The sequence below is a fragment of the Exophiala oligosperma genome, assembly GCF_000835515.1.
Source record: "Exophiala oligosperma strain CBS 72588 unplaced genomic scaffold supercont1.1, whole genome shotgun sequence".
Classification (NCBI taxonomy): Eukaryota; Fungi; Ascomycota; class Eurotiomycetes; order Chaetothyriales; family Herpotrichiellaceae; genus Exophiala; species Exophiala oligosperma.
In genome coordinates this window covers 2,736,867-2,749,690 of record NW_015622818.1, presented here as the reverse complement: position 1 = coordinate 2,749,690, position 12,824 = coordinate 2,736,867, and the positions used below count along the sequence as shown (strand labels likewise).

Sequence of the window (12,824 nt, the reverse complement as noted above, 5' to 3'; positions counted from 1 at the left end):
TGGCCTCATGCAGCAGTTCTCCTACTCAGACGGCAATATGCTCGTTGCACCACCATGTCGATACACACACCAAATCTCCTATTCTCGGCGGTCAATGGGAATCCTCGTTTGACTTTTTGGTTTGCCCGTCAAATCCCCTCCCCAGACTTGTAAGTTGGAAGAAGCCCGGTACATGTCATGAAAAAGACTATTTGCTCGAGTTAATACACTCCCCCCCGGGCTTCGATCAATCTCCACGTAATACTAATATGGTTATTGGTCGCGTGCACGTTCTGAGGCTGTGTTGTTTTTGTGCACAACTATATGCTGAGACATGGGAATTCCGTGACCCAAGGGTGGGAAAGGGAGGGAACTTCCTCGGTCGGTTTAGAATCAGGTTCCCTTGCATTCCGTGCTCCGTACGCGCGCCACAATTTTCCCACCACTACATCCGCGGTATGTATATATATTCTCTGTTCCTTTCAACCCCGGACCTTGTTTCGTTTTAGTTTCATTCCCAAGAAAGAAATGTATCAACATCCGTAGCACACTGCTACTGTTACAAAAATATTTCACACAGACCCCCAACACTGTACAACACCAAACAAACAAAAACAAATTCTCGGAAAAAAAACCCCCAAAAAGAAAATGGTAGACGTTACCATCACAGTCAGTACTCCGGGACTACATACGGCCCCGGTCGATGAAGAAGAAGCCGTAGAGTACCCGTTTGAAGGAGAGAGGGATACTCGCACTCAACCGACGGAAACATATCGTCCTGCTCCTCTCGAGCAGCCGGCGACGAGGTCAAACATGGTCTGCCACACCACCCAGACAGACTCGTTGTTGGACGACGAAATGACGATGGCCACTGCCACCAGAACCAAGTCCTCGGAACGGGCCAGGTCACCGTCTCCTTCGTCGAGAAAACCGAGACCTCTCAAGGCATGGACCGAACAGATCCGCAACCGGTTGTCCAGCCCACAGAGACGCAGGGGCCCGGTGACGGTCGACTCTACGGGGATCCATCTCGCGCCTCCGCCGAGCGAGTCACCTCTACGTCCCGCCACGCCGGCCGCCGACCTGTACAGAGGTCAGGAAGACGGCAACTTTGGCATGACCTTTGAACATCCAGATCATCCGCACCTGCGTAAAGGTCACAAACCGTTGTTTTGCCATCAAAACTACGAAGATCACAAACACAGAATGTTGATGGATTGGGTGGAGAGACGCCGTTGAAGAAAGATTTCGAAACTTGTTACAATATCTTCCTTCTTCCTCCCCTCGGGTCAGTCATCATCTTTTCCAAATATCAGCAACACATGCACGCACCAGAAAAATGAAAATTGTATTCACGCCTAAACATCCCACCCATCACAAAGTCTTTCGGCTTATTCGGAGTCTTGAGAATGAGGGTCCCTGGAGTTTTGAGGATTGAGCAATTGACTCTGAGGGTGACGGTCATGATCCATGAAAACCCGAGGGAAAAAACCCCCCCTTCATGGCATGAATGAACGCAGAGACCCGTTGTGATCGCTCTCACACAAAACAACCCCGAAGGGAATGATTGCTTGCTTAGCTCGATCGCCACTCTCCCATCATTTTGGGAAATGTGACAATTTCAGCCCATGGCAAGAACCACACCTGCGTGTTGGTGGACATCGGATGGGTCTGGTGGCCCGGTCTCATATCAAATAATTTCATCTACGAGGGAAAATGATTAATCCATCATGGGTTATAGGTGTCAAATCAAGGATTGAACATCGTCATCACCGGGAGGTCTCAGTTGGGAATTACCGAGCAACTCAATACGGAGATATTAATATGTATAATACCTTTTGTTTCCTTTTCTTTTCTTCCTTCCTATCCTCCGTATTTGTATGGGAAGGGAGGGGTAGCTACGGTACTTACTCAGTGGGTCGTAATGAGGAATGAAAACACACATATACACACAAGACACATGAATGATCCTAGAGACAAATCATCGTGAAGGCTAGATACATTCCACTTTCACTTGATCATACCTAATCCTTTAATCTGCCGTCCTCGTCTCTTACTCATCTTCGCCTTTCGCCTTTCGCCTTCATCTCCCGTACATGTACTTCTCCTACCTCACTCCCGTCACTCCCTTCCCCCCCCCTCTCCCCCTGCTCTCCTCCCACGCGTGTACGCTCACAGAACTTTCAAAATATGGCGACGCCGTTGACCGGACTTGCCACACCTCCGGGGACGTAACAAGGGACACTGGCCAGGAAGAAAGTCCACCTCTGTTGCCTCTTGCACTCCTGACTGAGTTTCTCCAGGTCCAACAACTCTCCGATGTTGCAACCCCAACCGGCCAACAGGACCTCGTGCATGCTCCAGTCGAAAGGCGTGGGCCACCTCTCGAAACTCGGGTGGTCACTCGCCACGGCGCTGAAGTGTTCCCAGATCCACTTCAAGACCTGGTCGGACTGTTCCACACCACCCAACCCCGGAGGACTCATCTTGACAAGTCTCTGGATCTCTGCGTCGTCGCCGTCCGCCACGAGTTGACGGTAGGCCTTGAAGAATCCACTCCGGACGATCAAGATGTCGCCGAACCGGGGTTGAGTGTTGCCCTGCCACTTGAGGGTTTCGAGGATCCATTCAAACTTGATGCCGCTGGTTTGGAAGTTTTCGAAGCTCGTCCCCACGATATCTTTCCCGGGACCTTCGTCCACCCAGGCCCGAAAATCGACGAGCACGCCGCGGCCCATCACCCCTCCACGCTCGACCGCGCCGTGGATGCCCAAAACGTTGGGGTTGGCTCGGCCTCTCGGGGTGGTCCCGGCGATGTCCTCGACCGTGGTGCCGTTGTAGAACCTCTGGGCCTTTTGGTACCCAAAGTGCCGCAGACCGTCCCACTGGGTCGACGACTGGGTGTTGAAGTGCCAGGTGTCGTCGTGGACGATGCGGGGACGTTTCTGGTAGACGTCCTTCTTGAACACCTGGCGGCCGAACAGGGGCGTGTCCCCTTGGAAGTCGAGCGGGGCGTCCACGGGGACCCGGACCCCCGTCTTGATCTCGGAATCCGCCGCGGCGGCGACCACGGCGGGTGTCTGACGGTTCAAGAAGCCCAGTTCGTCGTCGGGACCGTAGGCGCCCCAGGCGTTGAGGCGGGTCGAAGAGTCGTCCTTGTTGAGGGGTAGAGAGGAAAATGGGACTGGCGGCCCTGACATGTTTTGGAAACACAAAAGTGACGTGTGTAGGCCGTGAGTGTGTCGCTGAGAGCGAGTGGTGAGGTGCGTCGACCGTTCTTTCAGTGTCTAGCAAAGGAACGTGTAGTTTTGCCCACCTCCTCTGTGAAAATCGTAAAGTTTTCAGTCCCGAGGCTCAAGGAATAGTACAAACTCATATACTCAGGGACGCTGGGATGGATACCTAAACGATTGCGGTTGTCGGCTATAAACAACTTGTACAGTAGTACTCTCCGTATCACTCACTCACGTTTACTAAGACAAGTGAGGGGAAGAACCGCGCGATGAGGGGAGATGGTTTGCTCGTGTGTCAAAAAGACTCCAATGATGTAGACAACGGTTTGAAAAAAAAAAAGTGATATAGATGGAGAGGAGGGCACCAGATCCTCGTGCCGTCGGTCATAGAACGGCAAGATGCCGCCGGTACGGAATACATGGTGCCTTAGTCCGTACTGCCCCAAAGTACTCCAGTCAGGTAGGTAGCTGTTGTAGTTGTTGAGATGTATTATTTCTATGTTTTGTATATCCTTATTCATAAGTTTTCTCTAGATTCACGGTCATTTTCAAGGCACCATTGCAAATTTTACCTCCCTGCATTGAGTATGCATAAATATCCTCAAGAGGCATCGACCACATCGTCAACCATCTTTCGGAAATCTCTCTGTCTCTCACACTGCTCCAAAAACACCTTGTATTTGACGTCCAACAACTTCTTGATGCTCTTGTCCTTGCTGGGCCTGACCACCTTACCAGGCTTACTCATTCGGTCCATGATGCTCCAGAGATCCTCGGTGCGGCCGTAGGGGTCCGCGCTGGCGGCCTTCGCTCCCAACATGGCCGCACCGTGACACACGGCGGCGTGGACGTACCTCGGGATCAACACCGGCATGTCGCACGCCGTGGCGATCAACTCCATCAGGATCTCGTTCTGGCACTGACTTCCACTCATGAAGATGCTGCTGATCTTGTGCCCGGCCTCGTTCATGGCCGTGATGATCTGCCACGTCTGCAGGGCGATGAACTCCATCGTGCCGTAATAGTACAGCGCGAGCCCGTCCAGGCTCTTGTCGCTGCTCAAGCCCACGACCGACCCAGCCATGGTGGGGTCGGCGATCGGACTCCGGTTCCCAAACAGGTCGCCGTAGAAGAAGAAGTGCTTGCCGAGGTGGCTCACGCTGGGCGCATTCCTCATCTCCTTGAGGTCGAGCAGGTGCTGGTTCAAAAAGTCGTAGACGTTGCTCGACGAACCTTGCGCCATCGAAATGGCTTGGTTGTAGGCCGGGTGTGTCTCCAAGACGTGTTTGAGAAGTTCTCCAGTGGCAGATTGTCCACCTTCCGCCATCCAGTAGTTCGGGATGATGCTGTCCCTGTACGGTCCCCATACGCCCGGTACGAACACCGGATCTTTGGACATGACGAGATGGCACGTCGACGTACCGGCGACCGCGGCGAGACGGGTGAATGCTTGAGACTGGTCGTTGGCAGGGGTCGAGGAGTCGAGCTCGTCGGCGGAAAGGTTGACTTTGGCGCCGACGGTGCCGATCCAGCCTGCATAGGCATCGATCACGCCTGAACCGACAGCAATGCCTGCGGGCAAGCCCAAGTCGGCGGCCGCACGTTCACAGAGGTAGCCTGCCAGTTCGCCGGCGGAGAGGTACTCGCCATTCTAGAACTAGATGTCAGTTTACATGCCATGAATTCCAAGAGTGAAGTTGTATTCAACACGAATACGGACGTGTCCAGCAGGGACGAGGTAAGTGCAAAAAAAATCAAAACAAAGGAGATAAGTAAATAGGCTCACCACCCCGTTGACGCCACCCATTCTCTTAAAGTTATCTTCCGCAAGGTCTTCAAGGCCAATCTCTTTCAAAAAGTCCTCTTGCCAACCCTTGACACTTCCGTCCACCCCAACTGGCACGTACCCCTGTTTACACACGACGGAGCAGAAGCTTCTCTTTTCGTTGCCGGTCGCCAGATGTTCCAGTGCGTCCGTGAGGTCATAGAACTTGCACCGGTCAAACAGCTCCTTGGGCATGTTGTTCTTGAGCCAGAGGACCTTGGGGATTTCCATCTCGATACTCATGGTTCCGCCGACGTAGCGTAGGAGGTTGTGCTTGGTTGCGTTGATCTTCTTGGTCTCCTCGACGGGTCGATGGTCCAGCCACAGAACCACATTGTGATCGTTCATCGCCTGGTCGAAACTGGGACCGGTCACCGACACGGGCTCATCCGTGTCGTGGGTGAATACCGCGAGCGAGCACGTCGCGTCGAAGCCGATGCCCCGGATGGAGTGAGGGTCGATGTTGTTCTGAGCGACGGCGCGGTGGACAGAGGTACAGATACATCGCCAGATGTCGGTGGTGGATTGTTCCTGTCATCAAAAAGGTCGTTAGATATACACACAAACAAGTCGTTGGAGGTTTCCTTTTTTTTCCGCGTACATAATACCCCGTCTGAGGTTGCCATAGACCAATGTTCTCAGAGGACAGGCCGACAATGTCACCGTTTTCATTGATGATGCACGCCCGAGCACTACCGGTACCAACATCAATGCCAATGTAATGGTTCTGCTGAATGTGCACCTCGTTTCGGTCATCGACCGAGTTCTGTCGGATGGGAGTGCGAATGCCACTGTTCGGCCCAGGGCGGAAGGGCATGGTTGCTGAGGCCATTTTGTCCAACTACGTTTCACCACAGAGAAAGCAAATCCCACAAGTATTTTGGTGTGGAGGATTCTTGTACTGTAGGGCAAAAAGATGGACTCGAAGGGGGAAAGAAAACAACAGAAAGAGAAGAGGGAACCCTTTCAAAGACACAACGACGATGGAGCGAACAGATCACCGCGGACACTCTGTACGGTGTGTGCTTCGACACCTTAATCAGCTTGTGAGTGAAAACGATGTCATCTGTAGATCGCCAAAAAATTGTTGAAGCCCTAAACGAGCAAGGATCTGAGCGATGGCAACACCGAGCGACCCATTAGGCGTCGTCAGGGCCAGCTTTGTGTGGGTAGAAATATGGACCTGTTTGCCGTCAAAAGATGGAGGGGAAGCTTTTGTGCTACCCGTATCTCCTGAGGCTCGAGGAGGGGTAGAGAGGGAACCCTGATGACGGTTCAAACTAGGCACTAATAGGTAAACAGCAACACCAAAAGGAGGGGGGCAAGTCGGGATACACGGGCCTGGGAAGCCGGTTGTGGCGCCCTCGAGTTTGGGCGCTGTACTCCCACATAAGCACCCGAAAGAGTCCCGTGTAGAGTAGGTACTTGTACACCTTTATTTCGGATGGGTAGATACGAAGTACCCGGGAATTACTATGTAGGCTCGTCGCTAGGAGTCCGGAGATCCAAGAGTACGGAGTAACAGGCACACGTATTTCATCCTTGGCAAATTGATGGGCTCCTCGCAAGGTAGTACAAACTACATCAACACTCACGAACAGGAGACACGAAAAACAACAAAGTTACTACTACAATACATCGAGAGGCCTTTTTGAGGAGATGGATTTTCTGTTATTCATTGCTCTTCTCAAACCGACATGCTGTTTTGTTTCTCTTGTAACAAGCTCTTCCTTGTACTTCAGCTCTTCGGCTCCATTCCTTCTCTCCTTCATACACTCTCTCATACAAGATACACAAATATTGACCACCAAGGAAAAGAAAAGCTCGTCGGTGGCAGAATGACACATAACGGTCGCCACTAGGGTCACTAATAATATATACACATAACAAAAGCCCAATCTCCAGGACTGCCTGAAGTCGGGATCTTCTTGGATCCATATCCATCCTGCCTTGACAACCGTAACATGCTGTGAAATCCCATCCCCACAACGCCGACACGTAAAACAACCCCCGAGCAGTATTGTGCATCTGTCGTCAAGATGCTTCTGTTTCCCATTCCCCCAGCCCCACTCTAGCCTCATCAACCCTGTGTGCCCAAGCCTCGTGAAAGGTCCAAAGTAGTCTATTCATTCATGGAAATGGCAACTCGAATTAACGCCCAGCTTCATCGCAGGATACCCAAGTCGTGGATTTGGGACATCAGTCATCTCGAGCTTGTTCTGATTTTGCCCCAACCGGTGGCACGTCTTCTGGAGGACTGTATTCCTTCTCGTCTCCTTCTTGCTTGACCCCAACTTCTTCAGTGGTCTTTGCTGGATCGGCAACCGGCGAAGAACTGCCTGGCTCACCTTCCTTGATCTGTTCGGCCGGAAGATGGATACCTCCCTCCGACTGTAGCTTTTCCACGGAAGGCGTCGAGGCCGCTCGTCGACTCAGATAGTCCCCTAAACTCAGCTTTTTCCTAGCTGGGCTTGGGGTAACAACAGCACTGGGCGTCATCGGAAAAGGGCTAGAAGATGTCAATGCTGAAGGCGACTGGGCCACCACTGTCGCAGGCCCGGGAGTCATGGCAGTGTTGGTCGACGTCGTAGCACCCATGCCAATAGAGGAGAAAGTTGGAACTGGAGGCAGCGGAGACAAATGCAGCCGAGGGGGGCCTGGAGACTTGAGCGGTGGTAACGTGTGAGCCGCTTGAGAAGGCAGAGGATATGTTGTCGTTCCCACATTAACCGGACTGCCACTAACCTTGACATCGGTTGGAGATTGCTGAGGCGAGGTGATCTCGCTGGCCATTACAACGTCCTTCATTTCGACATCATCAGGAACACCCGTGGATGCGGATGGGCCAGGCATAGAGGCAGTGGAGGGCGATGTTGGTGACCGAGATCGTTGATTATGTTTCGCTCGATCGTGCAACAATCTCTTCAGCAGGCGCTGTGTTGGAGTGCAGAACTTTCTGCGCTTGGGAGACGGCGCCACCATTTCACATTCTTCGGTCTGTGTCTGGACAGCAGCATCAACATACACAGGTCGTTCCGGCTTGACTTCACCTCTGCTTGCAGAATCCGAAGACTTGGCACGTCTGTAGGCACCTTTACCTGGCGGCGGAGATCCGAACGCCTGGTCATGAGACCGGCTGAGGGGATGACCGCTGGGTGTTGGAGGTTGCGAATTGGGCCCCAGTTGTCTCGACGAAGCAGCCCCAGGCGTGTTGAGATTCGACCCGCCACTGGTCCTCTTCTTCTTGCGTGATTGTCCTTGCCCGGATTGATCTTTCTTTTCTTGCTCTTTTTGGGCAAACGCTCGCTCCGCCATTTGAATCTTGCGCAATTCTCGAGCTGTAAGTCCATTGCCCAAAACCGGATCGGCATCCAGAGCAGCAATATTGACTGGAGTAATATCTCGACTTTGCGGATTACTAGGAGTCGACTCGGACGTGGAGCGTCGGTCAAACTGGTCTTCATCGTCGAGTAATTTGGGTTCACTTCCTGCCCGACTGTTGGTGGCCTGTCCAGTGCTCAAAGGCGAAACGGCTTGTTTGCTCTTACTTTTCTTCTTCCGCCCTCCTTTCTCCTTCGCCCCAATGTCGATTGACTTGGCTGGGAGTCTTCGGTCAAAGTTGGCGAGTAGACAAGGCTGGTTCGAATCGCAGGCACAATCACCAAAGTTGGCCAGAACTCGGCTTACCCAATCAAGGCGTCGACTTTGAGCTTGCTCCGAATCGTTCTGAACAGCATCCACAGAAAACATGCCCTGATCCAGAAACCAAGTCGTGGTCAGTTCGGATCCGGCCGGGATGTCTTTGCTGGCGACAAAACAGTGATGTGTCTCATCGTCGTCAGAGACAAACGTTTTGAGCGTCACGTTGGGCTTACACGACCTCCGGATGTAGCGAAATTGCGTCCCCGATTTCCTGCTATCGATGTAGATGTCCATGTGAGGGTGGAAAAACACAAAAGGATCCGGATGCCGTAGTTCCTGCCATCGATTCGATGATGACTTCTGCTGACAATACTCCTCCAGCATGCCGACTTGGCCGCGGACTTCGCCTACAATCTCGTCCTTCTTTACTGAGGACTGAAGGCGTAAGAAGCGCCACGTCGGAAAACGGCCCTCGAACTCGGTGTCCTTCTTCGAGATTGTTTCGACTGTGACAGGAGGCAAGGCACTTTGGTCCAACGGATGATTGAGATGTACAAAGGGCGATTTCGCTGTGGGTTGCTGTCCAGGAGCACTCACCACTAAGGAAGGCTCGGTTCGCCACATGGACAGCTTGTTGGCCGCTTGGATCGTTTGCTCGTTGTCTCGTGCATTTGTGTTACCTTGATCACGGTCGTAGAGTTCCAGGAATTCGGAGGTGTATGTCGGAATGGCAGGAAAACGGAAGAGGTCTTGAGGGGATTTGGAAGGACTCGGGTAAGACTGAACATTAGAGGCTGCGCGTTTCCTGGATTCACCATTCACGGAGACGACAGAACCGGTCGTCCGATGGTTTGTTTTCGGCTTCTTCGCAGGAGGGCCTTCTTTTGTGCTACCGACCGAATCATTGCGATCGAGTGAGTGCCAGCCGTTGATCTGGTCGGCCGCCGAGATGCTGTCCTTGTGCTTTTTCTTTTGGGTTTTGGTGTTAGGTCTCTTGACCTTCCGGTCACCGCCGTCGAGAGCTTCTCTGCGCCGCTTTTGTCTGTCGGTGGCCTTCTTCGCGTCAAGATCTCGGGGGAAGCAGTCTGCACAAAAATGCTCTTCTGGAACCTTTTTGCCGTGGTAGTAGCACTCAATGTGCTGCCACGTGTCACATTTGGGGCAGTAGACGGTGTTGCCATCATCGTCTGCATATATGCATATGCATTTGATGGTGTATTCCTCCTCTTCTTGGAGATTGGTGTCGGACAGAGAGCCATTTGGCAAGGGAGAGGCCAGGGAAGGAGCGGCGGTGACCGGATAATGGTTCGTTGCGGGATGCGTGGTGAGGAGGGAGGACTCTGTCATAATCTGGCAGGGTTTGTCCTCATGGATCGATTTTGAGGATGATTTGGAGTGATTCAGGTCATAAACTCGTATGTCGCATATCGCGCATCGCTAGGGCAGTATCGACACACCCAGCACCGAGGGGCCCAAAACAAGTGTAGAACGTATCGCGTCGAGTAGGAGATGCCGTCTGTGGCCTTTGGAGCGCCCTCTCGCCTTTTTCGGATTCTTTTCACCCTCGAGAAGTGGTCAAAAGTGTGTCCTGACGGATCGGAAGAAGGGTCGCCTAGGCGCAGACGGGATAGGAGGTGTCGCAAAGGGTCAAAAAGGGCACTGAGATGTACAATGAGGTCTCTATAGGAGTTTTGAGATACTTGAGAGGCGTTCCAGGCGATTACAAGGTGTGTTTGTCGAGTTGAAGAATTGGTGACCAGAGTTGGGACACGGCGACGGAAAAGATCGATGGGACGGTCGGAGGCAAGAACAGGAGAATCGAAGTCAAGAGGACGAGTAGAGTGATTTGAAGAGGGTCCGCGAGTGACAAAGGAAAAGATGGCGTCGAGAAGAATGTCGAGAGAATGGGAAGTGTCTTGCTGGAAGGAAGAGAGGATGGGATGGCGAAAGGAAGAGATGGAGGGACACAGAGAGAACGGGTATCCATACGAGCACAGTCAAAGAGAGACGAGAGAGGGAGAGCGAGAGGTGCAGCCTAAACTTGAAGCAGTGTAGGGGCCTTTCCCTCACCAACGAGCCACGAAGGGGGGGATCGTGCTTAGCTTAGCGGATTGAAGGGCGAGCGTGTTTTTGCGCCTGCGCCTGCGCCCGCGAAAGTGCAAAGTTGCTGGGAGGGAAAAACGATCGGGTTGTGTGTCTGACGGGGGGGCTGCACGGCCGGTTTCTGCTCACCATCATGCACTGACTCTTCCTCTCGTCTGAAGAATAATTACAGTGCAGCATCCCCTGCCATTGGGAAAGTGGCGGATCATTGCAACATTGAGCCGCACGAGCCTCTTTTATGAGGTTTCGAACTCTGCGTTTCTGCCCTGTTGGGTTGGACTTTTCGTTTTCGCAGTGCTGCCTGGAATTCAGAGCCTGGCGCGGCTGGGCGACTGATTCCGGGCTTCACACCAAGGTGTGCTAGACGGAGGCCTGGTAATTTTGAGCCAGGGCCGTGAAAACAGCGAACAAGTGCGCGTCTTGGGAGGAGCCCCCAAGGCTGGTGAGTGTCCAGTAGAGGCCATGATTAGGGGACCACAGACTTCGGTAGATATTGGAGCTAGGCTGTGACGGGCTTGGTGTACCCAGGGTTAGGGGACTTTTCTTTCTTGATGGGCCAGTAGCCGCCTCTCGATGGGCAGCACTAGGAAGAGCCAACTTTGTTACTGTTACTAGTACTCCGTAGATTGAAGAAGACGGAGTACCATGCTCGACGCCATCGGCCATCTAGATTCACTGGGCACAAAAAATGTTGTTATTATTCTACTGTCAAGTGTTTCATTCCTGAATCCTGAATCCTGATTCTTTGGTCCTACCTACCTATCTAGATAGGTACCCAAGGTATCTTCAACAAACAGTAGATATTCGATCCTTCATGATGAGGGATTAATCGCCATCGAGGAAATACGAGTACGGGCCGATGCACAAGGTACTCTGACTCAGTGCCAAACTCTGGAATTGCCAGGTATCTGCCCTACTGTATGGAGATACCTCCATACGCACAAGGCTCACTCGCCGCTAGGACAAGGACTCCAGGGGACTCCTCCTCCCAATCGTATTCCGTACAGACCACGATGATCGTTGTGTTGTGTGGACAGTAGTGGCTTGGGAGACCGTTCTGACCCTCACTCGTCCTGCCCGGGGGCTCCTCTTCCACGCGTTCTCATTATTTTCACTGTGCTTTGTTTTCCTTTCCCTCCTTTAAAATCCTCCATCCTCTTCTCCGTTCTCCGTTCGCCTGCTACGCGCCTCTTTTCCTGGTTGTTTTTCCAGTTGTCACTACACTGACAACTTGATCGAACATGTCTTTTTGGAACATGCCCTTGGCTGAACTGCGTCTCGAAGCACTAAAGAACTCTCCCCGTCCACCTCAATGGTTCTCTGGCAAAAAGGTCCATCGGGATGCCCAATTCGTACGGAGTACTGTGAGAGTCAGTCTCGTCGAGCGGGGTACGAGGGCAGCAGCTGCAGATGATGCGCGTCTCGCCGATATTTGCTCTTCCGTCTTCGAGACTTGGACTTGGGCTGATGCATGCATGTCCACACACTGGCTTTCCTGCTTTCTCATTCTTCCTCCACTGTGTACACCTTTCCCATCCTCGCTTCCTTATCGTTTCCATGATTCTGCGCGCTGACAGTCCTGCTAATGCCGCACATTGGCTCAATCATGCTTCGGCCTAGAGCTCTCTTTTTATCGCTGCCCTCCTGTATGCGGTGCTGACCTTCCTCTAGACCCTCTTCCCCTCCCCTACACCGGTTTCTACTTCCTGCAACCCTCCTCAAATCGCATACGATGTCCCACGGTCGCCCTCGATTGACTTGACTCTCTTGCTGAAAGCTGTGCTCGTCATATCTTGGCAATTCTATGTGCTCAAAATCCCTCGAATGATTCTGTCGCTCGCTACGGGTTACGACATTGTTGCAATTCTTACACAGACTCGTCAATGCTTGGTGCTGGTCTGGAAGTGGTGATGACGATTGTGTCTATCGAGGGTGAGAAGAAGACACTCAATAGCTCTAGCAGTGGAAAGCACGTGATCCCAAACGCCCCTCCCGTTGGCATCGATTGTTCCAAGATGAAAGATGGGGGTGATAAACAGCAA

General features: G+C 52.5%; 4 protein-coding genes across 4 annotated transcripts; 1 reads left to right on the top strand and 3 right to left on the bottom strand.

The window, feature by feature from the left end:
• Positions 1–627: 627 nt before the first annotated feature.
• Positions 628–1,218, top strand: PV06_00953 (uncharacterized protein; the record flags this gene model as incomplete). Its single annotated transcript, XM_016401522.1, has 1 exon — positions 628–1,218. The coding sequence occupies one exon, from the start codon at positions 628–630 to the stop codon at positions 1,216–1,218; it is 591 nt and encodes a 196-aa protein (XP_016268575.1).
• Positions 1,219–2,128: 910 nt separating this feature from the next.
• Positions 2,129–3,523, bottom strand: PV06_00952 (uncharacterized protein). Its single transcript, XM_016401521.1, has 2 exons — positions 3,382–3,523; positions 2,129–3,300 (listed from the first exon to the last, which is right to left on the bottom strand). The coding sequence occupies exon 2, from the start codon at positions 3,177–3,179 to the stop codon at positions 2,163–2,165; it is 1,017 nt and encodes a 338-aa protein (XP_016268574.1). The 5' UTR covers positions 3,180–3,300; positions 3,382–3,523; the 3' UTR covers positions 2,129–2,162.
• Positions 3,524–3,688: 165 nt separating this feature from the next.
• On the bottom strand, positions 3,689–6,192 carry PV06_00951 (uncharacterized protein). Its single transcript, XM_016401520.1, has 3 exons — positions 5,639–6,192; positions 4,999–5,568; positions 3,689–4,863 (listed from the first exon to the last, which is right to left on the bottom strand). Exons 1-3 carry the CDS (start codon positions 5,867–5,869, stop codon positions 3,814–3,816), a joined length of 1,851 nt encoding a protein of 616 aa, XP_016268573.1. The 5' UTR covers positions 5,870–6,192; the 3' UTR covers positions 3,689–3,813.
• Positions 6,193–6,644: 452 nt separating this feature from the next.
• Positions 6,645–10,775, bottom strand: PV06_00950 (uncharacterized protein). Its single transcript, XM_016401519.1, has one exon. The coding sequence runs from the start codon at positions 10,024–10,026 to the stop codon at positions 7,237–7,239; it is 2,790 nt and encodes a 929-aa protein (XP_016268572.1). The 5' UTR covers positions 10,027–10,775; the 3' UTR covers positions 6,645–7,236.
• Between the last annotated feature and the right edge of the window lie 2,049 nt (positions 10,776–12,824).